Source organism: Oreochromis niloticus, linkage group LG11, assembly GCF_001858045.2.
Source record: "Oreochromis niloticus isolate F11D_XX linkage group LG11, O_niloticus_UMD_NMBU, whole genome shotgun sequence".
NCBI classification, from domain to species: Eukaryota; Metazoa; Chordata; class Actinopteri; order Cichliformes; family Cichlidae; genus Oreochromis; species Oreochromis niloticus.
In genome coordinates, this window is record NC_031976.2 from 7,496,780 (window position 1) to 7,524,237 (window position 27,458).

Here is a 27,458-nt window from a genome sequence, read left to right on the forward strand (position 1 = left end):
GGAGGCTGAATTACAGTTCTCTTATATAAAGCTTCCTCTGGTTAAAATCACAATATAAATAGTAATAACTCAGCTTGTTTAAAAGTCAAGATTCCTTGCCAAATAATTCAGTTTTATTTATATAGTGCCAGATCGCAGCAACAGTTGCCTCAAGGCGCTTTATATTGTCAGGTAAAGACAATAACATCAAGGTGGCTGTTTACAACCAGTTTCCACTAAATTAGAGTTTTAAAATTCCAGCTCTGTTCTGGGATTTTACTCTTTTATTTGGGAAAAAAAAAAACATGAAACACTTTATTTGAAGTTATCTCGCAGGTCAGTGACCCAAGTCTACTTTGGCCTGTTTCCAGTATTACAGGTGTGAGCTGGCAGCAAGCAGGGGCTCACTGTGGGGCTGATTACTTTTTGCAGTCCTTGGTAGCTTGGTACTGCCTGGGTTAATGACACCGGTTACAAGATAAGACCCAGCCCTCTTGATAGCCAGACGTTACTTCAGCAGCTCCTTTTCATTGAGAAAAGCTTATCAGTTTCCCAGGGTTGTTCCAGTCACCTGGCAGAGCACACAGTTGTTTTTCATATGGAGCATATTGACAAGTCAAGGTCCACTGAAGCAGGTTGGGCTGGCCTTATAAATAGAGGGAGACTCCAAGCAGCAGCAGCAGCTGTGCTCACAAGCTCGTGAAGAGCCCATCCTGCCAGAGGATTCATTTAACTGCCTACACAATCTGTGACTCGGTTAAAATGGACAGCGCGTGTCGTTGTTCAACCAGCAGTGATAGGACTTCAAATCCTATCCTGTACAACATCCTGAGCCAAATGGATGGCAGCAGACTGAGCCAAGGCAACTTCAGCTACAATTCAGTGCCTCACAGATGCAAATGTGAGGCACGACGGACAGTGTGCTTGAAAAGGCCGTCGGAGATTTGCAAAGAAGCTTCGGCGGTTCTGGTAAAAACCCTAAATTTCATGAAAAACTTGCCCGCCTTTAACCAGCTGCCTCCAAACGACCAGTTCGCCCTTCTGAAAAGCTGCTGGGCGCCACTCTTCATTCTGGGTCTGGCCCAAGAGCGTGTGGACTTCGAGGTGACGGACATCCCCACTGACAGCATGCTGAAAAAGATCCTCCTGAACAGACCCGAGAGCCCCGAGGTGGAAAGGGAGCAGCCCACTATGGCCGGTGTCAGCAAACTCGTGTCTTGCCTCAAAAAGTTTTGGAGTTTGGATTTGAGCCCCAAGGAGTACGCATACCTCAAAGGGACCACGATATTTAATCCAGGTACATATTCGATGTGTTCAGCTTCAGCTTTCTCTGGTCAGTGTTCGGTGGTTTAATAACGGTGTCCAATATTAAGCATTCATGTAACTTTACAGTTTTGTTTTGTTTTTCCACCAACAGACGTACCAGATTTGAAGGCAGCCCTGTTTGTGGAAGGCTTGCAACAGGAAGCTCAGCAGGCCTTAAGCAAGGTGGTTCAGCTCCTCCACCCGGGGGACGGGGACCGCTTTGCTCGAATCCTCCTCACAGCCTCCATGCTGCAGAGCATCACCCCCAGCCTCATCACTGAACTCTTCTTCCGGCCTGTGATAGGACAGGCGAACCTGCTGGAGCTGCTGGTCGACATGCTCTTCTGCAGATAGGAGCGGTGGATTTTAGAGCTTTTCCGTCTTTGTGAAATGAAGGAATGCCTGATGGTGGGCTGCTCTAAAACACATTTACTATTAAAAAAAAAACTCAAAGAAAACAAAAACTGTGAATTGTTGAAGATGGGGTTATGAATTGCTTACACTGAAAATGATGCCGAGGTCACTGTAGCCCAGTCTGACACGATTTCGTCCAATTGAACTGGATTTGACTTTCTACATTAGGACAGAGTGTACCTACTGTCCATATGTTTGCTTGATCTCATGACGGGAGCTCTCTGTTGTAAATAATTATTGTTTGCATTTACAAAGGTTTTCAAATAAATCTATTTTTTTTACACGAATGAAGAGTGAAATTGTGTGTCAGTCACCTGAAAAGGGAAGCCAAATCAAACATTGAGTTTGTTATATATGTACCAGCTGGAACATCTGATAGTGACAGTCTGGTTTGAACATTTGACCCCTGCACTTCATTGGCAGGCCCATCAGTGATATGTGCAGGACAGCATGTACACATTAAATTCTTGTTGTTGCCAGAGCTCTTAAAAAGCAAATACCTTGAAAATGGGAGTAAAAGGATGATTTTGGTGGTCTTTAAACAAACATTGGAATGAAGTAGAAAACTTTTTTTTATGGTAGTATTTCTTCTTTGATCCAGGAAGTAGCGAGCCTAGCATTTCAACCAGATGCCTCCTCAAGAAAAATGCTTGTCAAGTCATTTTTACCTAAACAACCTCTGCATTAAAATGTCAGGAAATGTTTTACATGTTACATTTAACATGATTGCTTTTTGATTTAAAATAATTTAACAGCTAGAAGACTTTATTGAAAATAGGTTTAGATAACTGTATTACAGAAAAACAAATAGTATCTGAACACATTAAAATGATAGGAATACAAAAGAACTTTGCACTGCTTTAACAAATAAAGACCTTAATGAAGCCAAAAAACAGAAGAAGAAAAAAAGCGTTTACAGAGAATATCTCAGTTCTCTGTGTGAAAATGTCCCGTTGATAGCAAAGGTCAGAGGAGAATGACCAGACTGGTTCGATCTGATAGGAAGGCAACAGCAAGTCAAATAATCAGTTATTACAGCCAAGCTGTGCAGAAGAGCTTTTCTGATAGCAAAATATGCCAAACCTTGAAGCTGATGGGCTACAAGCAGCAGAAGCAGAAGACCACACTGAGTGCCACTTCTGTCCGCTAAGAACAGGAAAATAAAGCTACACCAAAGCTGGACAATAGAAGATTAGAAAAATGTTGTCTGGTTTGATGGGTCTTATTTTTTGCTCCAATAATCAGATAGTAGGGTCAGAATTTGGCATAAACAACATGCAAACAAAATTCGGCTTTGAGCTGAGGCTGGTGGTGGAGTGATGGTGTGGGGGATACTCTCCTGGCACACATTAGTACCCGCTGAGCATTGTTTAAAAACCACAGCTTAACCGAGTATTGTCGCTGACCGCATCCATCCCTTTTTGACCACAGTGTACCCATCTTCTGTCGGCTGCTTCCAGCAGGTTAACGCACCATGTGACAAAGCTCACGTCATCTCAAACAGTTTTCTTTAACATGAAAATGAGTTCACAGCAGTCAAATCCCCTCCACAGCCACCAGATCTCAATCATATAGTGCAAATTTGAGATGTGGTGGAATGGGAGGTTTCCATCATGAATGTGCAGCTGACAAATCTGCAGCAACTATGTGATGTTATCATGTCAGTGTGGACCAAAATCACTGAGGTTAGATTCCTGCATCAATCTTTGGAGAGCATGAAAATGATTCTACTGGTGGGAGGAAATTAAAAAGGGAGCTTTTAGGGGATATAACACTATTACAAAAGCAGAGTTATTTATTTATTAATTATAGAATAGGTGGTGGAAATGACAGCTTAGAAAAACATAAACACATTCTTTTTAATCGGTTGTTGGATTTATCAGGGGCCATAATTATATCCATGTTATTATTAGTTATGTATCTTGACCTGAGGATGGAGACACTATGTTTAAATGTAGCAGCACAGTTTTATAGGCAGTCTACGTAATGTGCTTTCTTTTTTCTCTAATGGTTCTCTGTCCCCCTCTCATGGAAAACAGTGGAAGTCACACATTTTCCCAACAGAGAGAACCATAAAAATTAAGCCTAAACTTTATTGCATTTGCAAATCCTTATCGGTGCAAAAGCCTCACTCGGAGTGATTTTAAATGTTCAGCACCTGAAAGCAGCCAAGGAAAAACTTAAAAGGCTAAATCAGCTGTGACGGGAAACTCTTGACTGGTTCTTGGAAATCTGCAGGCTGCATCACTTATGGAACAAGCTCACGATTGGTCTTGTCCTGTGGTATGTTAGTTGTGAAACTGTGAGCCTTTAAATGACACCTACATACAGGTAAAACAGGAATGTGCTGGTGGGGGAGTGAGCCAGGGGAAATGGGGTTACACAGGCCAAATGCAACACACACAGAAACAACTTCCCTAAAAGAAAAAAAAAGCTGTGTGTGTGGAGCTGAAGAACAGATAGTTAAGAAGTGTCATTGTCTTCATGCAAGCATTTACTGGGTTTTGAATAAAAACAAAATTGTTTCAGTAACTTTTTTTTGTGCGTTTTCTTGGTGCAATTTTGGCTACCGGTTTAACCCCCCCACCCCTCGTTTTAAAGCAGTAAGTCACAGCTGGACTGTACGGGCTCCGAAAATAAACAAAAAATAATTATTATTGACAAATGCAGCTTCATTTGTTTAACCCAGATTTGAACCGCTTCAAGAAAATTAGGCTGACTTTCTGTGCTGCTCCTTTGCCTTTGCCATAAATGACAAAGACAAAGCCGTGGATTTTATTTCCTTTCTGTAAGAACCAGCCAAACGAGTTCCTTCTTTTGCTGAGGGCGGAAAAAGCCTGCCTGCTGTAACACAGTGACCTCGGGGAGATGAGCCTGACAACAATAATCCCAGAGATAAAGAGGAAAAAAAATAGGCTGAAGAGAGAGTGCCAGAGAAGCTCGTGAAGGTAAAGACTTGTTGATATACACGAGCAAAATCATTTGCTGTCAAACAAATTGAGCTTTTTTATATACAGAGAGAGAAAAAGATTTCCAGGCACAGATTTAGACTTTTGAATAAACAGAAGCATAAAGAGGTATGGAAGGATTTTTTTTTTTATTATTTTCTTAAAAATATGACTTGGTAGCTAACAATATAAAAAAAAATGTGGACAAACACCACATATGGTTTAAAAAAACCACAAAGTAACATCGACATAAGGGTATTTACAAAATATGGCTAATACAGATTTCAGGTAAAAAACACGCGTCTTAGGGTTCTGGGGAACTGGCAGGAGGTCGACAAGCTCATACACACAGACGGCACATGCACAACAGCTAGCAAAAAAAATTAAGATAAAAACAAGAACGAGGACGGCTCTGTTCAAACGTCTGCCTCTTTCCTATGGCATCCTGTTGAGTGGAGTCACTTTTTCCATCTTTAAACACTGCACAGAAAAATACATAAAAACCTACATCTCCTAACGTGTGTGTGTGCGTGTGTGTGTGTGAAGGGGAAATAGGGGGGAAAGTCTCCTCAGTGGGCCTTTTGCTTGAAACATAAAGATGCTTGAAAACAGCAGGTAGTAGCTGGACCACTTAAAGGCAGAAGTACAACCACCCAGCGTAAAAGGTGCTCAACTTGGTAACAGCAGGAGGATGAAACAGCCCGTGTAACTGGCTACATCTCTTTTTGTTTTTATTTGACTTTTAGAGAATCAGAGGAGCACCTGAGGAGTAGGTTTCAGTGTCGTGGTGGTACGCCGAGTAGGCCGTAGTAGTGCTGGAGGAATATGCTGCAAAGGACAAAAAAGAAAAAAAGGAAGGATTATTTAATGCAGTGAGGTTAAAAAGCATAGCTCTAATTTCATTTATCCTTAAGCGAAAAAACCTGGAGAAACCCAGGACCCGGACACGTTCCCCGAACACCGTGTTAAAGTTGTGAAAACACGGTGTAGCGTACCCTCATTCACAGACATGTAAGAGGACACCCGTCCTTTTACCAACCTCTTCACCGAACAACAAGGGAGAAAGAGAGAAAAAAGAGGAGCTTAGTTTACGTAATCCATCTGTAACCCAAGTTGGTGAAATTACTTAGCAGATCTGGGAACATTATGTGACATATATTTAATGTGACTTGATCTGCTCGTCTAGCAGGTGGTGTAGCATTACCATGAAGCTGGAGGGCAGGCAGATAGGCAGGTGTTAAGTGAAAGAATATGCGGGAATGGAAAAAGGGCAGGAATGCGGTGCTTTCACTGCTAAGAGAGTGGGATGTGACTGAAAGGTGGAGGAGGAGGAGGTGAGAAAATGCCTACAGCTGCAGCAGGCACAATGGGTCTCACACACACACAGAGCAGGCTGGTTATTACACCCAAATGCCCAGGATGGACTGCCACATAGTGAAGCAGAATTACTTTATTACTCCCGAGTATCTTAATTCCACACGAAACCAAAAGAAGACAGACTTATGGGAAATCCCTACACACACCACCCCCGCGCATGCACTCACTTCGCCCGCTGTAATTTCTCATCTTTCTCGCCAGCTCGTCTGATGGCGTCTGCTCTGACACTTTCACCTCTGGAACTGTAGCGAAAGGCAAAAGACAAGGCAAAAACAAAGACAAGACAAAATGAACACAGGCAAGAGAAATCTCTGTTATCGTGTTTGAGTTTAGCAGACGCCGCACCTGCATCGACTTGCCTCAGATTAAGCGATTGTTATGAGGCTACTGCACGTAAAATACCTGGCGTTTTAGAGCTCGCAGCTACGAGGCAAACAAAAGAGCTTCAGCACAGCCGGTGTTCCAACAGACTCTATGAGTCATTAAGAAAAGATGGGTCAGATGATTGGTATATTTGGTATGTTGCTGCAAGGTGCTGGTGAGCAAGGTTGTCTTGTGCTATATAAATATTTATACAGCTCTAGCAAAAAAAAAAAAAAAAAGAAAAAAAAAAGAAGAGAGAGAGAGAGATATTCTTACAATCACTGCTCATGAAGGTGTTTGTCATGGTCTCGTTGCCACTGTCGGGGAGGGTCCCGTCACTCCTGCCGTTAGGACGCTGCCCAGTTGACAGGTAGTCCTTCTTCCTTTTGCCCTTCCGCGTGCTGATGCGGATGACCCCGTGCACCAGCTTGCACTCGGCCTCTTGCTCCTCCAGGTTGTAGTCCTGAGCGATGCTGTAGATGAGCTCGCTGATCTCGTTGGTCTTGCGGGAGAAGGAGGAATCAGAGGTGCACTTGGCCAGCTGGTCGATCTGATGCAGGGCGTAAAGCTCAAGCAGCTTCTTGGTGATCAGAGAGTCAATGTCTTTGTCGCTCTGCTCATCCAAGTCGTAGTCCTCGTAGGATAGAAGGCTGGTGTTGCTGACCGGCCGCTGGCTTTCCCCTTTACCTGATGTGCGACCCCGTTTGGAGGCAGCAACTGGGTACTTTACCTTCTGACCTGCTATGTGCACATCTGGGTAACGGAAACTGTCATTCAGGGGCAATCTGGAGGTCTTGGGCTGCTTATTATTGGGCTCCAAAGACATGCCAGGGTTTTTCACAGCTATGCCGTTAGGAGGTCGAGGGTCACCGCCCGTTTTGGGGGTATGGTCTGTGGAGCTCTCGTTAACGGGGAGGCAGGGCTCCCGGGTGCCATAAAATCCACAGGTGAGAACACAACAGATAAGAGCCTTACAGCTACTCCAGCCCATGGAGGCACAGGAGCCACAGGACTGCCTGCTGCTCGGCACGCTGTCTGCCGACCCCGGAATAAATCCTATTGTCTCTGAACTCCTTCCAGTGCCGTTTCGAGGGTGGCTTCTTCCTCGACCATACCTGCCCTCTGAATAGCGGGAGTGGTCACGTAGTTGCTCCCCATGAGGATCCTTGTAGGAGTCTTGGCTGGTCGTGCTGTCCCTGGATATAGTCCGGTTGGGTCGATGGTTGTCCGCCCTAGAGCTAGGGTTGGGGTACTTGTGGCGAGGAGCCCCTGTGCTGTGGCCAGGCATGGCTCAAAAAGCCTGGGACCTGGAGGAGTAGGAGAGGACAGTTTAGTACATCCTCCATAACCCCCCCAGCATGTTAAACTAAGCTGCATTTAAAGCTGGAGCAGGAAAAACATAGCTTTCAGTGAAGTAACCTAACATGAAGCTCGGAGAATGTAAATAAAGCTGAGTGCACCGATTTCTATCTTAACAATAACTTTCGTCCCACCCTTGATTTTTTTTTTTTGCCTAATAGTGCGCGCGGAGGAGAAAAGCTGAGCCCAAACCTCATTCAACATCCAACTGTTTTTCCATTTTACTTGCAAATCGCCCACTTACCGCATAAGAGGAAACAGTTTTATCCCAGACAACTTGTTCAACGAGCAAAGTGCGGAAGTCTTAGAGCGAAAGAGAGAGAAAAAAAACTACGCTAACGCTCCAAACGGAGAAAACAAAACCGCCTACAGATTTTTAGGTTTGTGTACTTCAACAAAGTTTGCAAAGCCAAAACAGAGTCCCACAGTCCGAGGGGGAAAACACAGCTCAGCTCATCGGCGTCGTTTGTCTTTCAGTGAAAAGAAGTTTACAGTCTTGCGTTGCCGAGAGTCTCCCAATGTTTGGCTATTACCTGCGGCTACAGCTAATCCCAGATCCTACACCCACCCACAGGTGAGTCGTGACGTCACACGAGGCGGATTTGAACGTGCAGGGGACGGAACGAGAGATGTGGGGAGGAAAGAGGGGGCGGGGGGTGATACGAGGGGAAACTATTGCATAATAACGTGTATGGGGTTTTTTTTTTTTATTTCATAAAAATGTGTCGGCTTTCTTTCAGTTTAAAAATGTTTAGATACGCATTTCGTGAATTATTAAAGAGTTCTTAAAGAACAGGATGGATCTAATGAGACACAAAATGCCCTGTTGTTTATTTTCCTTCCATATTATTTTATTTTATTTATCATTCTTTTTTTTTTAAAACTGCGGACCCACTATAAAAAAGAAATTGATATCCTTAAGTTACATTTTATTTAAGTTTGAACATTACACATGTAGTTCAGTTTAATGTTCATTCATTGTTTATAGCTTGAAAAACAAGAAATCGTTATTCAATAAAATTTTATAACGTGCGTTATACTCTAAAGTAAATACCCTAGAATAATAGACAGAAAACTCCCGTATGAGGAAGCACTTGGTGAAAGTGGAAAGGAAAAACTCCCTTTTAACAGGAAGAAACGTCTGGCAGAATGAGGCTCAGGGAGGGTGGCCAGTTGGGAATGAGGGAAGGAAGACAGGATAATAGACACACTGTGGAGGAGAGCAAAAGATTCATAATAACTAATGATTAAATGCAGAGTGGTGTATAAACACATAGTGAGTAGAAAAAGCGAGTGAAGCTTGATGAAGAGTATTTCATTAGCCTCCATAAAAAGTATAACAGAGAAAGGAATTTATATTTAATTAAATATGGGAATAAAATCAATACAATAAAAATAAAAGGATTTTAATGGCAAGTTTAATTATTTAATATATTCTGCTTTACGCAAACGGAATGTGCTTAAGACTGAATATAAAAACATAAACACCTGTGTAGGTTTACAATGCCTTAAGGAAGAGATTCAGGGGAAAATTTGCAGAAATAAGTAAAAGAAAGTCCCAGCAAAACTTCACGTGAGTGGTTTCTACAATGAAAACAGATACCTTTCTGATATTTAATGGAGTAGAAATGTTATGGGGGAAAAAAATCATTTTCTATCTTTTAACACTTTATCTATTACTTTCTTTATTTGGTGCTGTAGGGCAGATTGTAGGCAACGTGTTTGTTGGCTAGAAGGCTGTAAAAGTGCAGATGATTCAGACCATTCTTAAGGATAAATCAAATGAGAGGGTCTTTGCAGCTTCACATTTTCCAGAGCTGTCCAGTGGACCCTTGGTGGCCAGTTCTGGCCTTTAGGCTGCGTGCTTGACACCCCTGATAAACAGCCATGTGATGTAGCATAGCAGAGAATTTTTGAGTTTCAAATTGCAGCAGTGCACTTTTCTAATTTCTCTATATAAATCCTCTTTAACTTGCACATACAATAGGTAGATAGCTCCGGCAGGGACACAGAGGTGCACAGCTGCAGAGCCAGCAGGTGTATTTCCCGGTGATATCATTCATTCTGCCCTACTTTCTCCTTGTATAGAAACACTTAATCACCCATTCTTTGAATTGAAATAGTATGGCAATCTCACGTGGAGATATACATGAGCCTGTGTAGCAGTGCTTTCCTCAGTGCACTTATAATAAAACAGCACAAGAAATTAATTACATCATTTCTTTTTATTTCTAATTAAGGTAAACACAGGTTTTTATATCATACCAAGACATATTCATTCGAATAATACAAATCGCATTATTACCACTCCTATAAAGATATAGGGCTGAGTAAATTTAAGGGTTTTGCTTTTTTTTATTGAAGAACACAGTAGAATAGACCTACCCTACCATTCACTGGTCATCTATAATTTATGTTACTGGTATTTATGTTTTTCTTTATCTTCTGCTTACCGGAAAGATATTTAAGCTAATATAAAAGTAAACAAAGCACACTGAAAAAGCTGACATCCATTTCCAAAGTAGTGTATGTGTAAGGTCCTTATAAAAATCTAGAAGAAAAACACACAACTTACTAACTTACAAATGCAAGGATCTAGTGCATCTACAACACAAAGGCACTTTTTTTAGGTTTCTAGGTTATAACTGCAATATGTACAGAATGCTCGAGACAAAAATTGTAAATTTCCTCCTAAAACTATTTACAGCTACACCATAATATGTCAAATCATCAGTTAGTTTATCATAAGTTTACAGGTGGGGAGATTGTCAGCTGTCTGACTTGTGTTTTTGTGGGGGCAACAGAGGTGTCACTGGGCAGCTGCTGGGACAGAGATATTCCTGACTGCCTTTGTGCCCTTCTGCTGTCTGCAGAAATGTGCCCCAGCCGAGGGTCCGAGTCAATCTCGTACCGGTAGTGATAGCCCTCCAGGACATCCCGACAAGCGTCTCTCATTTCATTGATCCACTTCTTCATACCTTTGCGATTCAGGTAGAGCACAAAGAGAAAAACCATGCCAACAAGCCCCAGAACCAGCCCCAGGAAGACATAGGAGGTCTGCAGGGTGAGATCAGCAACCTCTGCCAGGACTGGAACAACACACCCGATATCCTGGATGCTGAGCCCTCGCAGGCGGGCGTCGGTTAACGTGCCAGGTGAGGCACATCTCACAGCATCCACATCGACCTTAGCTCTCGATTTATTCAGCCACGCGACAAACTCATTGATCTCACAAGAGCAGGTGTAGGGGTTGTTACCGAGCAGGATTCTGATGTCCCCGAGCTTGTCCAACTCCAGCAGAGCATCGGTTCTGAATGTGCTGAAGGTGTTGTGTGTCAGGTCAAGCACCTCCAGGTGATTCATGCCAGAGAAGGTCCCACTGTAGACTGCCACCAAAGAGTTGTTGGTGAGGAAAAGCTGCTGCAGATTGGGAAGGTGAGAGAACATGCCCGGGGGAAGCAGCGCAAGCTTGTTCCCCGAGAGGTCGAGGCGGAGGAGCCCCGCAAGGCCCCCCCAGCGCAGAGCTGTGGTCAGGTCTGTAAGGGCAGTAAAGTTGTAGAGTGACTGGCTCAGGTTGAGCTCCTGAAGGGGACTACCAGGTATGCTGAGAGCCTCTGGATGGATGAGTGCCAGCTGGTTTCCACTGAGGTCCAGGAAGCGCAGGTTGACCAGGGAGGAGAAGGTGTGGGACGCCATCTCTGTTAACCTGAGGAGACGACTAACACTTTAACATCAGGTTTTAGACATTTGATTATGTCCTCCTGCTTGGAAACAAGAAATCTCAGGAAACCTCACTGTACTATCAAGGTTAACAAAAGAAAAACAAAACTCACAGAAATAGATCTTTATTTATTTATTTATTGTGTAAACATAAAGAAATACACTATTCAAATACGGCTTAATATATACATGGTTGAAACTGAAAAAGAAACAAATAAAAAACACTGACATTCTCACCTGTTATTGCTTAAAATGATGTTAGTGATATTCTCCGGCTCCGTAAACGAACTGGGTCCAATTTGGTGTATATTATTCCCTGTGATAATGACGGTCCTGGCATATCCTGGAATATTTTCTGGTGCTGTGAGCAGATCTTTAGAAACACATTTTACCGTGCGGATCACAGCGAAACACTCACAGCCAAAAGGACACTCCAAGCAGCGGCACAGAGCACAGAAAAGAATCCCCAAAAACACAAAAACAGCAGAAAAACACATCTCTAAATAAGAGCTGAAAAAGTTTAATCTACAGACGTGTATTCATAAATCAAACTTTAGCTGTTATCCTTTGTTCTCCGAAAGTGATCGGACACTGCAGAGGTGGCAAAGACTGCTCGCTCAGTCGTCGTCTGCTGCACTGTGGGAATAAAGGTTCCCGTAAAGTGATGGTAGTTCATATCACACAGAGTCTGCTGGATGAAAATGTGGTCCCCTTAAAGGTACAGAGGACGACCCACAGCCGGTCACCTATATCCCAGTCTGCCAGGGGAGACAACCAAAGAGCTCTACACACAGCAAATCCAAAATGCTGGTACAAAAATGGAAATATTAAACGGTTACAGACATACAATAATAAATAATACTTATTCAAGTACCAAAAACATACAATAAAATATCATAATGCATAAACAAGTGATCAAATATTGCTCATATAACTTGGCAGGATCAAGTGTGAGGATGCACAAGGAAATCATTAAAATTTCTTACTGCAGAAAAGCAAAAACTAACAAAAAAGAAGTCACTTAACATAAAAGCATCTTATTCAGGAGGAAAATGTATTCGAGGGAACGCAATACCCTAATTTTTCACATGCAGGTCTTCCATCATTCTATCTTTGGTCTAGCTGCTCATATTTCTAAGACAAATAATTGATGAATACTTCCAGCGTGAAGATTTTGCAATCCGTTTTCTATGGATTCGTCACTGAAATATATATTAGCTCGCCTGGAAACACATTCATCACTGCTGTTCATGAAAAATACATCTCTGCAACTGAAATGCGTTACTGTACTGGGGTCTAATCTGGACATCGTCTCCTTCATGATAATATTAACAAAGGGAAATAAAGGAAAAACACAAATGCAGACACTGTAACGTGCCTTGCTAACATAATACACAATACGAAATAATCAAAATATCGATAATTGAAGGACAAATTGTTCATTTCAACTGCCCCCCCCCCCAAAAAAAACAAAACAGTTAGGCTTTGCCCTTTAATACCCTCTTAGAAAATGCATCACAACAGATGACGAGGCAGTCACTCAGTTTGTGCACAAACAAATGTTCCATCAGAACGCACCCCTCACGTCAATGACAGTGTATAAAGTATAACCAAAAAGCCTGAGTCAGCTCGTTCTACTGCCTGCCGCACTACTGTAAGTTAAACGTGAGGATGAAGGTGGCGAGGACTCCGCTGAGCATGACGAAGGGCAGCCAGGTCTTGAGGAAAGCGGCCCAGCTGGAGGATGGAAAAACACAGTAATTAGAGTACTTCTCAACACCTGGATATTGATGATATGCAGCAGAGGAGAGGGGGGGGACGCTCTTTCCCGGTATACTTTCAGCAGACAAGGACATGTGAGGTGTGCCGAGGTGTCACATGGTGCAATCTAACATAGTGTCTGCAGCCCCAGCTTGTGTCCTACTGTCCCCGTCCACCCAGCCGGTGTGCGGGGAGCCCCAGCGGAGGACTAACCTCCAGTTGTTACACAGAGGGAGCGCTGCCGTCTGTGATTAATTGCACGACTCCCCTTCTGTTTAAAAGACTCCTGTGCCACAGGATCGTACGAGCAGAGGCAGCACAAGCTGTGACGCCAGCAATCTCTATGTGGGTCAGCAGAGAATAATGAGGGAGGATCTCTGAGCCATATGTCTCTTAATGCTCGCCAGCGTCCAGCAGCAGAGCTATTTAACAGACTGTGTTCAGACTGTTGTGATGAAGATGCTTCAGGTGTGCTGCACAGTAATGTTCTCCTTCAGTTAAACTGTAATCTTAGCACAGCTACTCGTATCACCCTTTGTAGTACCGATGTCTGAAAGAGTGAAACCTGCCATGATAGAGGGTTTAGTGCACTCACAGGACACTTTATTAGGTACACCTTGGTAGTATTGGGTTGAAACCCCTTTTGCCTTCAGAGGCAGACCTGCCTTAATTCGTCACAGCAAAGATTCAACAAGGTGCTGGAAACATTCCTCGGATATTTTGGTCCATGTTGACGTGACTGCATAGCAGAGCTGCTGCAGATCTGTAAGCTGCACACCCGTGGTGTGACTCTCCTGTTCCGCCACATCCCAAAGGTGTTCTACTGGATTAAGATCTGGTGATTGTGGAGGTCTTTTGAGCACAGTGGACTCATTGTCATGCTTAAGAAACTGGTTTGACGTGATTCTAGCTTTTAGACATGGCATGTTACCCTGCTAGAAGCAGAGGGGCGTACTGTGGTCCTAATGGGCACAACAATATTCAGGTAGGTTGTGGTGTAGGAATGATGCTCAGCAGGTACTAAGAGGCAGCAGCCTGGACACTGATACCAGGCAGGATTGATCCATGCTTTCATGTTGTTTACCCCAAATTCTGACCTTACTATCCAATCTCACAGCAGAAATTGAGACTCATCAGACCAGGCAACATTTTATCTTCTATTGTCCAATTCTGGTGAGCTTGTGTGAACTGTAGCATCTGTTTCCGTTTTTCAGCTGGCAGGAGTCGCACACAGTTTTGTCTTTTGCTGCTTGTAGCCCATCTGCTTCATGATTCATCATGTTGTGCATTCAGAGATGCCTTTTTTGCAGACCTTTGCTGTAATGAGTTACAAGCAAGGTATGTTGCCTTTATATCAACTCAAAGCAGTCCAGCCATTGTCCTCTGACCTCTAGCTTCAAAGAACATGCCTCTCACTGGGTAGTTTCTCTTTGTCAGATTATTCTCTGTAAATCCTGTAAAGAGATGAGTGTGTAGATCAGCAGTTTCTGACATACTCAGAAGCAGCCTGTCCAGCACCAAGAACTGCGCCACATTCACTTAAGTCACCTGTTTTTCCTGTCCTGAGGTTTGGTTTGAACTTCAGCAGCTTGTTTTGAAAAGGTGTACCTACCAAAGTAGTTGGTGAATGTATTCTACACAGTCGTAACTGACTAAATAAACTTGACAACCTAAACCAGTGTAATTGGCTCAAACAAAACCAGTATGACTGGAACTTAAATTTTCCTGTTTACAATAGGGGATTTATTGCAGATAAGCACCGGTGGGGCTACTACATGTCAAGTGGTAGAGTGAGTAGGCAAACAGCTTGTGTTAAAAGGTTTAAGTGCCCTTGACTCACACATTTGAAAGCCAGAATTGCTCCTGATGTACAAAACCAGGGACAAAAACCAAACTGAAAGATTTGCCCAGTGAATGTAAAGCACAGCTCGAACTATAAACACTAGCAAATTAATCATTAATTATATACAACCTGTTTTCAGAAAAGATGTGACATTGTGTAAACTATAAATAAAACGTACAATATTTACGTTGCTCATGCTCAATTTGATTCTAACTAGATGTTTCAAAAGAGGTGGGATAGGGGTATGATTCCCTACGTGTTGCCTCATTTCTTCTTTTAGCAACAATGTGTAAGGGTTTGGGAGCTGAGGAGATCAGCTGATAACTTTTGAAAGTTTGATAGAGGATTTCACCTGTGCAACAGTTTAAGGCCCTAAAAATACACCAAATATTGTCCGGAGGGTGGCATGCTTGGACTGCAGGCAGACGAGTTTCACAGCTGGGTTCTTTCACTGTGAAGCGATGCTGTTGCAGCATGTGCAGAATGTCTTCTTTATTGCACAATCTTACTAAAAAAACATAACCTGTATAAATCTTTCAGCATTAATAATAGCTTGACAAATGTGAAAGTTAACCAAGCCAAAAGATCATGCCCGTTCATTATTGGTTTCCAGCTTTCCTTGGATGACTCTAAATGGTAGCATGTAGTATGAGTGGCGGGAGGGCGCTGCAGTGTTTAGCACTGTTGCTCCACCCACCAACAGGGGCCTTTCTTTGTAGAGTTCACATGTTCTCTCTGGGTACTCAGACTTCCTCCCACAGTCCGGAGACATGCATGTTGGGTTAGGCTGCAGTAGCAGTGACAGTGTGAATAGTGATCTGTGTCTATCTGCTCTTATCATTCATACATGTATTTTATTCCTGCAGTGCTAGAATAAATGACCAAAATATTTACCTTACGTGTTTCCCGTTAATGAGAGACAGTACACACAGGTTCACCATGTTCCAGGAAGTGCTGTTGTCGTAGCGCATCAGGTTGAGGGCCATGGCAACGTGGGAATGGCAGTTATCAAAGCATAGATTGTGCTTCGACAAAAAGTAAATAAATAAGTATTTATTATTAAATCACTAATGTGTAAGGAGGGTGACTAGTGTCAAAATGAATTAAATAAATACATTATTATATAATTAATTAATTAAAACTATAATTAAATATTATTACATATTTAAAAATATTTTTTAATTGTAATTAATTAAACAAACATTTAATTCATTTTGGCACTGAAGGCCTTCCATAAACACAATCCAGAAATTTGTTAATTAATTAATAAGATAATGCTAAATACAACAATCTTACCGGCCTGCATTTGTACTCCTCTGATGCATCGTGCACCGCTTTGTCCCATGTAGCTGCACCATTACCACACACTTTATCCACATCAAGCTTCCAATACCTGCAGTATTGTTTTAAAGTAAACCAGTGAGTTAATGTGTTATCTCTGCTCCCACCTACTTGTTAAAAGACAATAATATCAACAATAAACTTACTTTGTGGGTCTACCAAACCCCATGTTATCCTCCTGGAAAGAGCGGAAATCATGCATGTGAATTAGTGCTGTATGCAAATTTTAGTATGATCCAATACCAAGTAAATACAGGGCCAGTATTGTCAATACCAACACCGATACTGATACTTTAAACTTATAAAGGTAGAAAAAGGCTAAACATATTTTATAACACAGTAGTACTGATCCAATACCAGTACCATATTCAAATTGCTTCCCACCTCTAATGCGAATCTATGCTTGAGACTCCTACTGAGAAGGTCTAGCACTTTAACATTAGTCTCTATGCGGTGATGTGAAAAACTCGATGCAAAAGCAGTGCTCACCGAGACAAAATATGACCCTGCGAAATCTCGTATGACTCCAGCAGAAGTGCATATGCCCATGTGACCGATGAAGGGGAGCACCCACCTGCAGGACGCACGCAAATGACACACGAGGCAATTACTGTACGTCTGAATGTCCAGCAAAACAACTAACGCAGTACCATTAAAAGGAAACAGTATTAGCGGATAAGATAAACATAGCCTCGTTTCATCTGCTGCCACAGAACAGGAGCAGGAATACTGCAGTAGCCTCTTACGTTAAAATGGGAATAGGTGTCCAGACAACGCAGAAAGGGTAGCGGCTGCTTTTTCTGTCGTTTTTTGGGAAATCACCGTGGTAGCTCATCATTACGTCGGTATCGTTCGCCTCCGCCATCACAGCCTAGAGTGACAGAGGGAGATGAACGGCAGTGACGCACAGCAGCGGAGGTACGCAGCCACCTCCGCCAACTGTCTGTCCGTGAACGCAGCACGGGCCATCTGTTCGTCGGTTGCGGCGTTTACGGTCGGCGAGGAGGGATTTAATATTAGCTGCAGAGCCCTAGCCGTTTACCTCTATAACAAATCTAAAAAATATGTATTTTTTGTCGTTTTCATGTATTGCGATAGTCTTTATATCCATGCATAATGCTCTCATTTCACTGTAAAACTGACTGCTTTGTGTATTCTGCGTTTAATTCACCACATCAATGAAACATCTGCTAAACACTTGCTTTTCCAGCCCAGCGTTGTTGCTACACAGTTACCTGCACTAGCTTCTCCCACAGATGGGTCACCTCATTATTGCGAAGCATACGGGCGCATGAGATGCTCACTTAACTTGCTTGTGATGTACCGTGCTCGCATTTGTTGCCCGACAGTCAGCAAAAAGAGCGGACACTGATGAATGGGGCTCCTCCTAACCTAGATAAAACTAAGTGCTACTGTACGCGTTGTGTAACTGCCACGCTAAAATGGGCAAACAGATGAAACAAACAATGAATCAAAAGGATACTGAGGTGGTGTTCAATAATTTTTATTCTTTGTTCTGTTTGCCACAAAGGTCTTACAGGATTCCTCAAAGAAAACGGAGCATCTCAAATTAATGAACAAATGAAAACGCATGGAAGCCTTAGTGATGCATGTAGCTGAGGACTCCATTCTTGAACATTTACCCTATCTAAGGGTAAAGAAGACCCAGCGAGCACTGGATGGCTTGTGACTGTGCTCTTTTATTGCCCTGCATCTATGCTCAGACAAGTCTCATGCAAGCAGGACTGAACACCTGGCTGCAGCAGAGGACTAATGCTAGATCCACGCAGCTAGTAGGCAGGAACCCTAACACTGCCCCCTTCCCCCCAAAAATGACATTGACACTTCATCTCAAATGATGTGTAATCAACAGGACTAGAAGAAAAAAAACTGTATTAGAAAGCTGCTTTCTTTGACCTGTCAATAATCTATTGTAAGAAAACCTCTTAACTAAAAGGAGCCAAAGTTATGTTTCAATGAAACAAAGAAGTCGAACATTAATCCTTGGCTGTTTACGTGACAGATGGCAACCTTTGGCAGAAGAACCCATGTTTTTTTTTCCTTCCTCCTGACAGTTGTAAACTAAACAAAGCATATAAATACATTTCATTAGAGCAACTCTGGCAGCGTTCACAACTTAAAGAGCGAGTTAATTCTAGCCTTCCGGTGGCCAAAACTCCAACGGAAAATAGGATCGAGGCTAACTTAAATAACTTGGGTGTGCAGCCTTTCCGAGATGAGTGGGTACTGTGACGCTTTGCTCCGACTGCTGAGCAGACAGGAGTTGTAACAAATACGCTGTTTTCGGGTCAGAGATCTGATTCTGACCGTGTGGCCACACGCCGACCTGAAAATAGGTCACCAGATACGCGCCTCTCCAACATAAACCTGAGGAGCGATAAGTGCTGAACTCCTCCTTCTTTGTGAGAAAGTGGGGGAGTGAAGTTTGAAGGTGCTCTCCTCAAAGTCATCCCACTGCCACCGCAGGGTGGAGGGAGGGACGGGCTGAGGTGTTGTAGGTGCTTCAAAGGGGCGGGAAGGGTGCTGCCGCAACCCTCCATGAATTCCTCTCCCCCCAAAAGTGGTCTCCACCAGTCCTCTCACAGGACAGGGGAGGGTGATGCATAGTGCAGAGATGTGACACGACATTCACTCAATGTTCTGTCAGACGGGGCCGGGGAGGAGGGCGAGGGGATTTCAGATTCAAACAGGAGCTAGTAGAGTGCTTTGCTTCCTAAAATCCATTCTGCAGAATGGATGACTGTTTGCTTAGCTGGGCCTGCACTGTACTTGTCCCTCTGAGCTGTCTTCATCGTCCGAACCATCTGGACCGACGCCACGCAGGCCTGTGATGCGATAGCCCATGTTAAGCAGCATGACCTCGAGCGGATCCGCGTTCATGCGCCGCTGATTAGCCTGAGCAGCTCCCTCCATGTCTTCCACTACACGCCCGTTTTCGCTGTCTGTCTGCAGTATTTAAAAAGGAAAAAACAAAAGAAGTGATTAAATATAATTCCCACAGCATGACCCATCTTTTTAATTAATGCCATCTCCTTAACACACTCCCAAAGCATGTCAAGACCAAGTCTGCCAAGTCTGCACATAGAGGAGTTTCCTCTGTTTACCTCTGGCCTGGGGTTCCATAACCGAACGACAGGGTCGATACCGCTAGTAGCCAGGAAGCAGTAGCTGGGGTGCGGCTGTAGGCAGTTGACTATGGACTCATCCCCCTGCAGGATCCTCACAAGATTGGTTGTTTCTTTTTCCCAGATAAAGAAAGAGCCATCATCTGAGCCACTTACAATATACTGGCCTTTGCTGTGGAGAAAAAGAATCCATTCAGACCTGCCTGATGAGCCACGTTCCTGGGACACAAACCTTTTACAGGGAATTTAAATATTTACTCGGAAAATTGTGCAATCGTTTTACATTGAACTTCTTTCATAGAATGTCGACTTCACTGTGCAGATGTGTACAGTACTGAGAACAGCTGAGGTGAAGGTTAAGCAACAGCAGCGTGCCATTTTCTACCGTCACTCAGCATACAGTACCTCCTTTGGCCCGTGGTATCAAAAACCAGTCTCGTTAAGCTGTTGAAGTGCACTCTGACTAATCAAACACATAATAAAGTTTTGTGTTTATTTAAAGGTAAACTAAATGAGCCACAGCGTGAGTTGGTGTTGATTAGAATATATTCTGACTGTTATAATGTCATGGGAAGTGGACGATTTAGTCACACTTTTGAACAGCAAAAACAAACAACTGCTTCATAGTCCAACATCTCCTAAAAGTACGAACGACTAAAGAAACTAAACAAACAACTTGTTTAGATTTAGGTACTGTTGATTGTGTAAAACTAATAGAACAAAATTATGTTAATAAAAAAAAAAAAAAAAAAGCCCAAATAGTAATCAAACAAAGAAGCTGTTAATCAGCCCCCCAAAAAGCTGCTCACACATGTTAAAAATATGGCTGAGATTCCGCAGCTTTGTAATAAAGAACACTTTACTTAAAAAAAAAAAAAAAATTAAAAAAATTTAAAAAAAAAGAAAAAAAAAAGAAAAAAAAAAAGAAAGAACACTTTACTCCTGTGCAGCTACTTTCAAAGCTGTTTGAGGATTTTGCTGCAAAAGAGGTTTGACTAGTTACTGAGTGCAAGGGTGTTAATGTGTTATTAAAGGCTTGGCTTTATTTATAATCGCTTGAGCAGTGTGTCATTTAGATAAAGATCACATTACATTTCAGAGCTCACGACTGCCTCCTAGTGATGACACAGCAGCCTGGCAACGAGATTCACCCACCTTCCAAAAAAGTTGGCTTCTTTGATGTCGGTGGTGGTGTTACAGTGACCGCAGTATCTGTGTTTGTAGTCAAAGCTGCGCTCTCTCAGCTCCAGCTCATCTTCAGGAATGGACTCTTTCCGACTGAACGAGTGGAATCGGATGGAGCTGTTGGCCTTTTTGTCTTCTGCATTTAAAGAAAAAAGCTTTTTTTTTTTACTGTAATAAACACAGATTTTAAAACTAAAATATACACAAAGAAACGACACGTGTACTACAAAGCTGTTTTTTTAGTGAGCATACAATCATTGTAAATAATGGCAATTATCCAATGAAGTGTGATATAACTGTTTATTTCAAGATCTATCTGTGTAAATTCTCTGAGAGTTACTGAAAATTAGCCAAGAGCTATTTCTTTCTTTCCCACCTGATTCTGACTTGGAGTAAAGAGCAGCCTTGATGTCTTTATCTAAGGCATCGCAGGCACTGCTGTGCGCCTGCTCTGGAAACTTCCCTTTGAAATCGTCCAAACACTCCAGAGCCTCAGCCACATATTTTAGCTCAAACAGACACCGTGCCAGCCTGAAATGTGCTTTCAGATGACTGGGGTTTAGACTCAGAGCCTTCAGACAGTCCCTGAGGGCATCATAATGGTCTCCATCCCTAAGAATCACATAGAAAAACATAAACACTCAGGGTTTCCAAAGGTTTTAGAATAAGAAAACCCATCATTCCTCTGCACTGAAACAACAACGCGTACCACTTGCGTTTCATATAGGCCGCAGCTCTGTTCCCGTACAACATGGCGTTGCTGCTCGCCTGATGAATGCCTAAACTGTACAGCTGGATTGCCTGTGTCCACTGCTGCCGTGCAAAAGCATCATTAGCTTGCTGTTTTATCTTCTCCAGGTGAGGAGGGAGTTCATTAGAACTGAAAGAGAAAAGGGAAAAGCAGATATTTTGACATAAATTCAAATGTATAACCTCAGTCAACAGACGTGTAGTGGAAAGAGCCGACGTTTACCTAGACTGCATTTTGCTCCCAGCAAAGCGAATGTGGCCAGCTGGCAGGTGAATTCCATTGGAGACGCCGTTTGTCGTCTTTCCATTCTGCACATCTCCTGGAAAGCAAGAGATTCAATAATCGGCATCCTTCACGTACTTTGGAGTTGGTGTGAAATTCAAGGTTTAGTATCTACCTGTTGACGACTGGCATTTCTTTGGAAGCAAGAATGTATATGGCCTCTGTTTGAATGTCAAGTCAAACAGATACACCTATAAGAACCATAAACACACAAGAAAAACATTATAACACGGACAGTAAAACAATCCCATAAGAATGCCACTGCGATTCTCACATGGTTCCCTCTCTGTTTGGAGATGCATTACCTGTTCCCCGCCCATGTTAACAAGCAGCTCGGTGCCATCAGGACTGAAAGTAACATAGGTGGCAACCAGGACCCTCAGGCGGTTATTGTAGTCAGGGAGTTTCACCGGCAGGTGACCTGAAACATTCAGTCAGATGGTAATGGTATAAAACCACAGTCCAGAATATAAATGCACCCATTAAAAGAATTTGATTCCAGACAATTTATCTGTATACACACCTGCAACATAATACTGCCCAGCTCCATCTGGGATGGGCTTCTGCCTTTCACAGAATGTGTGCACAGCTGCTGATGTGCTTTGACTCAAAGATTTCCTGTGTGAGGAACAACAGCAAAAAAAAGTTTAAAGTACAGTTCTGCACCTCCTTGTCAAAACTTGGAATGCACCACAGAGTAACTACAAAGCGCTTTATTTGACAGTTTGCCGAGTACTCACTACCACAGAATAGCATGAAAAAGCCAAACTCACCTGTAGTTGTGTATCATCCTGATGTCGTACAGACGTACAAAAGGCCCATTGGCTCCCACAGCCAGGTAGTTGTTGTCCCGTGGGTTAACAGCTAAACACTTGGCCTCGACGAGCTGACCACAGAACTCTGTGAGGTCGATCAGCACCTCCGAGTGTTTACTGTTCTCCCTCAGGTCGTACTGTCTGCAGTGAACAAGGACAACATGCACATATTACCTTGGCAAAACCACCCGTTGCCAATATAACATTTGACTTTAATACATTTTTGATCTCTTTGGTCTAACCTGATGATGCCGTCCTCCGCAGCACTCCAGAAGGTGTTGGGCCACATGGGTGCTGTGGCGATGCGTTTAACTCTATTTGTATGATCAGAAAACATATGGATGGTTTCCTTCACTGTCAGGTCATGCACGTGGACTTTTGTGTCGGCTGCACCCGTTACCAAAATTCTGTCTCCAGAGTGAGGCAGGAACTGCATGGACAGATAAAAATACCAAAGTGAACTGATAAGAACTAAGATCCAACACTTTATTGGCTCATATTGACACTGTTGACATGAGGCGACCAGCTGATTAGTAAATAAGCTGACAGAGTCCAATGATCATCTGTAGGGCATGTTCGGTTTAATAGTCCTCATATCTGAGACAGATACGAGGACTGCGTTTGATTCTGTACTCACTTAAAAGTACCAAATAAAGGTTGATATACTTTAAAATAGGAGGTATTTATTCATAATGAAGATCAATTTGTTACACTGCCTTTTAAAAACCTGAGCTGTAAACACTGGCACTGACCCAAAATCTTACAAACAGCACATCCCCACTAAGTATACACACACAATGTTTCAGAAAGGCTCATCTTTGAAATAAATAGTGATATAATTGCCAAGCATCATACAGAATTGGGAAAGTTACAAATTAATTCCAATGAGTTTTATCTGTAGCCCAAAATGGTAATTTTGTGTTATCTCACGGTAATGTGAGGCTCACATGGTAAAATCTAGGGGCTACCTTGAGAATGCTTTGCACTACTGTGATACACTGAACATCGTCATAAAGCTAGCCTTCTCTTCTTTCCAAAACTGTTTGAATTTTGTCTCCAGTACAAACAGTAACAGAGTTACGGTCATTTAAGAGATGTGTGCCCACCACTGGTGACGGTAAAAAAAAAAAGTTTTTAAAACTTTTTTTTTTTTTTTTTTTTTTTTTCCACAGCAGGTACTAAGCTAAAAAAGAACAGCAGAAACAAACAAGAGTGAACCACACAACACTCTCATTGTCCCACATATTTCTAACACTGACCCCAAGTGACAGTAAACAGCTACAACATGTAGATGTGGGTCTACAAACCTGCAGGCTACGAGTGCACCAACATGCTGTGAGCTTTGATCACATTGCAGATTAGGGCAGGGCAACATGGCCAAAAATATTTATCACAATATATATTCAAAAATTTGCGATAACTATATAACTGACGATATAATTGACGCGAGACAAAATACTTTACAACTCCACATCTTTATTAGTACAAAAAAAAAATCCCATCAGTGTATTTTCACTTAAAAAAGCAGCTGTTTTTTATTTGCATTAAAGCTATATAAAAACAGTGCAAATGCAAATTCCTTGCTGACAGTTTAACCAAAAGGCATTTCCAGTGGAAACTTCCTCAGCATAACCATGTATAATATCCACAAAAAGAGGTTATACACACACACAATGTGGTACTATTATGTTAAAGCACGGTACGTATCACTCTGCGAGGCTCCCGACTACAATAGACGTAATGCTCCGACAATCCATCAAGCGGTGGAGCTTTGTAGCTTAGCAAAGTCGTACTGAAACATTTTTGACAGATCTTTGAGCGCCGTGTACCACCTAAAATTGGTTTGGTATAAACAGTAATAACGACGGCCCGCTTGCATGCTCTGCCAAAAATTGTGCTTTGGTGTGTTTCTGACGGACGAAAGCCAAACCAGTTCCACACCACTGAAGTTGCACCATTTTTACAAACCAATTCTGATTCATCTGTTTCATTCAACGATCCGCTTTCGCCCTTCTCATTCTCCGTCGCCGCCATGCTTTTTCCGCCATGTGTGTATGAAAACAAAGGCACAGCGCATGCGCGCTTTACCCATATTCTATCGCGATATTTCACTTTCTTATCATTGCCTAACATTATACCGGTATTACCGTGAACGGTATGATATGGCCCAACCCTACTGCAGATCACAGTGAAAATTATTCTCTGCTGTATTTTAGTATTTAACCTTGAGGAAGAGCAACAAGGCAGCCTCAATTGTGCAATGACTGCAGTATTAATATGTTTCTAAGCTCAGGCACCATCCAGTACACTGTAGAATTTGTTCTCCTTACCTTTACAGAGAATATGTTAGCTGCATGACCTGTGTGCATAGTTGTTAGCTTCTTGTGCCTGAATGGATCCCAGATAATGGCATGTTGATCATCCGAGCCTGAAGCCAGCAGACTGAGAACAAGGAAAAAATAATAACAATTCAAAGAAGCCAAGCAGCATTTCTTTAAGGTATGCACCTTTTTTTGGTTGATTTATTACATTTACACATTATATTACAGGTATTAGAACTAACTAATAAGCAACTGGATCCATGTTGCTAGATTCACTTTAGAATGGATGCAATATTTTTATGTTAAACTGATCCCTCCTGGTGTGCTGAAGGTGTCAGATTACGAAAGAAGCAGACTCACATCACTGAAAAACATGGCGAGTGAGACGACTTTTACTAATTAGTACACAATGTTGGGGTTGTTACTAGGAAAAAAGTAATGTATTAAACATTACTTGTTACTTTTCTTAAAATTTATGTAGTACATAAAATTACTGAAACACACTGTCACATAATTAATTACCAGGTAACTAATATAAAACTGAGGTTACAGTTCCACACACCAAAACAAAACCCTAATGAGGACACAAATACAATCTTTCTTTTAGTTTTTACATATGAAAACAAAGCAAACAACACAAAGAAAAGTTGAAAGGGTCTTTAAAGCTATCGCCACAGTGATTCTACTGCAGAAATATGTACAGGTAGAAATGGAGTCTGTAAGCCCGACTACACATCACTGCCTTTTAAAGTTCAGGCTCTGGCTGCTGGGCTGGGATTGCCATACACTAAACTTTGACATTATTCTGGGTTTCTTGTCTAGCTTTGTGTATAATGCAGATGTTTCTGTCCTACATGCAGTTTGTAATTCATCGTGGCACTCTTGTCCTTTTGTGCAATAAAAATAAAAGTAATAACCATATTTCTGCTCCTTAAAAGCATTTTTTTTAAAAGCGAAAAACAAAGTGTTTTTCTTTCTAGCAGCCTGTCGTGCACATAGGTAACAAGCAGCTCGGTGTGTGTTAGTGTGTGTTAACAGATAGAAGCAGATAGATAGATAACTGAACTCAAGCAGATAGATAACTGAAGAGCCTTTGTAATTCAAGTAATGACATAACTGTAACTGTATTGTAATTAGTGAGTAATGCATTACATTACCAAAAAAATATATAATGTGATTATATTAACACATTACTTTGAAACATGTTAGACCCAACACTGACAGTAAAACTGTGACATTTAAAATCCAAGCATAAAGTGAACAGGATGCAAACTTTATCTGGACAGATATAACAGAAATTCACTGTACATACAGGGTTGAAAGTAAATCACGGGATAAGATGTTTGATGACTTACTCTCCACGTTCATTCCACTCCAAACAGTTCACACAGCCTGTGTGGCCCTGTTGAAATAGATGACATTGAGGGTCAGACGAAGATAACAAAAGAAAAAAAGTGTCCCAATGTGTTTACAGAAAAATATGTCATGTCATCAGTGACCTGAAGCTCAGCCTCCAGTCCAAGTCTCTTGATGAAGGGGTCGGTCACATGGTAGAACCTTTGGAAGCTTGCAGCTCTCTTGTCCTAAAGACAAAAGAGCACATCTCCATCAGACTCTCCATCAGACGGGAATGATCACACTGGCTCTGGACGGTTCTTACGTACCCTGATCTGCCTGTGCAGGATATCTCTGGAGATGTTGGCAGTAGTCATGGCCTCACCGCAAAACATAAATTAGGTTTCGAGGCTGGAGGTTTCCAAGGGTCAGAGGTCAGGTGTCATTTACTCTTTTTTTCCTTGTGACCAAGCTGTAAAACGCAGAATGCATTAAGGCAGAGCAGAGACTTGTTAGAAGACAGAGATCTTACACAGGTATAGCGTCAATGTCAGCTTAAAAAAAAAATAAGTAAAAAGTTGACATTATACTCCGGCATGTGAATTATTCACCGATTTTTTGTTGCTCCTCTGACATAGGTACAAAACATACCGCTAGCTGGTCTACAGATCGTATTTGCTCCCGTCACCTACAATGCGACTTCATTAGCTAACCAGGCTAATGTTAGCAACGCAGCTCTGGGAATACAACAACTGACAGTTTTGCAAAAAACTAACAATTATTTAAAATCTAAAGCCCCATTAGCCTACGAGAATGGTTAACGACCCGTGCACAGGGCCTTTGAGAGACCTGTCGTTCACCAAGAAGCTGGCGTTAGCGTACTGGCGTTACCTTGCTAGCTAAACAAAACATCCACTTCATATAACGTTAACATTTGCAACGCTTTGGTGATAATTTACGACCGTTAAACAAAACTCACCTTTTCCCTCGAGCTAAAGAAGCCTCTGTCAAGAAATGTCCATTTAGTAAAAGTCACAAATTGCACTCTGTGTGACTTTGTTGACAGGATACTCGCTAATACCTTCGCAGACCTGAATACAACCCTCCTCCCACTGCACATAAGCACGCAACTTTGTTCCGCCAGCTAAAAACACACCAAACTCTTCCGGTCTGTTTGGACATCACAATAAAAGCATCTCAGAATAAAATCATT

The 27,458-nt window shown here is 42.3% G+C and overlaps 5 protein-coding genes across 7 annotated transcripts; 1 reads left to right on the top strand and 4 right to left on the bottom strand.

Moving 5' to 3' along the window:
• The first annotated feature begins 657 nt into the window (after positions 1 to 657).
• On the top strand, positions 658 to 1,983 carry nr0b2a (nuclear receptor subfamily 0, group B, member 2a). Its single transcript, NM_001279723.1, is given in 2 exon segments — positions 658 to 1,276; positions 1,397 to 1,983. Coding segments are annotated over 2 exon segments (777 nt in total). The 5' UTR covers positions 658 to 741; the 3' UTR covers positions 1,639 to 1,983.
• Positions 1,984 to 5,374: 3,391 nt separating this feature from the next.
• Positions 5,375 to 8,391, bottom strand: kdf1a (keratinocyte differentiation factor 1a). Of its 3 annotated transcripts, XR_002063747.2 has the most exons (5): positions 7,990 to 8,378; positions 6,663 to 7,693; positions 6,369 to 6,495; positions 6,191 to 6,265; positions 5,456 to 5,474 (listed from the first exon to the last, which is right to left on the bottom strand). XR_002063747.2 is itself a non-coding variant. In XM_005456726.4 (4 exons), the coding sequence occupies exons 2-4, from the start codon at positions 7,672 to 7,674 to the stop codon at positions 5,389 to 5,391; spliced, it is 1,173 nt and encodes a 390-aa protein (XP_005456783.1). In that variant the 5' UTR covers positions 7,675 to 7,693; positions 8,279 to 8,391; the 3' UTR covers positions 5,375 to 5,388. The 3 variants fall into 3 exon arrangements, 2 of the variants coding, with proteins under 2 accessions (XP_005456783.1, XP_003452126.2); XM_005456726.4 differs by lacking the exon at positions 6,369 to 6,495 and having other exon boundaries at positions 5,375 to 5,474; positions 8,279 to 8,391; XM_003452078.5 differs by lacking the exon at positions 6,369 to 6,495 and having other exon boundaries at positions 5,375 to 5,474; positions 7,990 to 8,374.
• Positions 8,392 to 9,951: 1,560 nt separating this feature from the next.
• LOC100697007 (trophoblast glycoprotein) lies at positions 9,952 to 12,376 on the bottom strand. The gene is made up of 2 exons (XM_003452110.5): positions 11,703 to 12,376; positions 9,952 to 11,451 (listed from the first exon to the last, which is right to left on the bottom strand). Exons 1-2 carry the CDS (start codon positions 11,960 to 11,962, stop codon positions 10,488 to 10,490), a joined length of 1,224 nt encoding a protein of 407 aa, XP_003452158.1. The 5' UTR covers positions 11,963 to 12,376; the 3' UTR covers positions 9,952 to 10,487.
• A 15-nt stretch (positions 12,377 to 12,391) lies between these two features.
• Positions 12,392 to 17,770, bottom strand: LOC100711495 (transmembrane protein 222). Its single transcript, XM_003452079.4, has 6 exons — positions 17,157 to 17,770; positions 16,900 to 16,984; positions 16,557 to 16,588; positions 16,366 to 16,462; positions 15,964 to 16,094; positions 12,392 to 13,202 (listed from the first exon to the last, which is right to left on the bottom strand). The coding sequence occupies exons 1-6, from the start codon at positions 17,273 to 17,275 to the stop codon at positions 13,115 to 13,117; spliced, it is 552 nt and encodes a 183-aa protein (XP_003452127.2). The 5' UTR covers positions 17,276 to 17,770; the 3' UTR covers positions 12,392 to 13,114.
• A 793-nt stretch (positions 17,771 to 18,563) lies between these two features.
• On the bottom strand, positions 18,564 to 27,392 carry wdtc1 (WD and tetratricopeptide repeats 1). Its single transcript, XM_005456727.3, has 16 exons — positions 27,225 to 27,392; positions 26,575 to 26,717; positions 26,410 to 26,493; positions 26,266 to 26,312; positions 24,920 to 25,031; positions 22,832 to 23,019; positions 22,548 to 22,730; positions 22,298 to 22,392; positions 22,080 to 22,195; positions 21,890 to 21,965; positions 21,715 to 21,811; positions 21,451 to 21,621; positions 21,118 to 21,353; positions 20,712 to 20,877; positions 19,536 to 19,728; positions 18,564 to 19,377 (listed from the first exon to the last, which is right to left on the bottom strand). The coding sequence occupies exons 2-16, from the start codon at positions 26,638 to 26,640 to the stop codon at positions 19,180 to 19,182; spliced, it is 2,028 nt and encodes a 675-aa protein (XP_005456784.1). The 5' UTR covers positions 26,641 to 26,717; positions 27,225 to 27,392; the 3' UTR covers positions 18,564 to 19,179.
• Positions 27,393 to 27,458: the final 66 nt, after the last annotated feature.

What these genes read in the sequence shown, in the direction of transcription:
- kdf1a (XM_005456726.4), bottom strand. Translation starts at nt 7,674, where the DNA reads ATGCCTGGCCACAGCACAGGGGCTCCTCGCCACAAGTACCCCAACCCT. An exon ending in CACCTTCATGAGCAGTGATT is followed by an intron (nt 6,266 to 6,662) that starts GTAAGAATATCT and finishes CTTTCGCTACAG; the next exon opens with TTCCAGAGGTGAAAGTGTCA. An exon ending in GAGAAATTACAGCGGGCGAA is followed by an intron (nt 5,475 to 6,190) that starts GTGAGTGCATGC and finishes TGTCCTTTGCAG; the next exon opens with CATATTCCTCCAGCACTACT.
- LOC100697007 (XM_003452110.5), bottom strand. Translation starts at nt 11,962, where the DNA reads ATGTGTTTTTCTGCTGTTTTTGTGTTTTTGGGGATTCTTTTCTGTGCT. An exon ending in ATCATTTTAAGCAATAACAG is followed by an intron (nt 11,452 to 11,702) that starts GTGAGAATGTCA and finishes TCGTCTCCTCAG; the next exon opens with GTTAACAGAGATGGCGTCCC.
- LOC100711495 (XM_003452079.4), bottom strand. Translation starts at nt 17,275, where the DNA reads ATGGCGGAGGCGAACGATACCGACGTAATGATGAGCTACCACGGTGAT. An exon ending in ACACCTATTCCCATTTTAAC is followed by an intron (nt 16,985 to 17,156) that starts GTAAGAGGCTAC and finishes TGCGTCCTGCAG; the next exon opens with GTGGGTGCTCCCCTTCATCG. An exon ending in GGGTTTGGTAGACCCACAAA is followed by an intron (nt 16,463 to 16,556) that starts GTAAGTTTATTG and finishes ACAATACTGCAG; the next exon opens with GTATTGGAAGCTTGATGTGG.
- wdtc1 (XM_005456727.3), bottom strand. Translation starts at nt 26,640, where the DNA reads ATGTTTTGCGGTGAGGCCATGACTACTGCCAACATCTCCAGAGATATC. An exon ending in TCCTGCACAGGCAGATCAGG is followed by an intron (nt 26,494 to 26,574) that starts GTACGTAAGAAC and finishes TTTTGTCTTTAG; the next exon opens with GACAAGAGAGCTGCAAGCTT. An exon ending in GACTGGAGGCTGAGCTTCAG is followed by an intron (nt 26,313 to 26,409) that starts GTCACTGATGAC and finishes CTATTTCAACAG; the next exon opens with GGCCACACAGGCTGTGTGAA.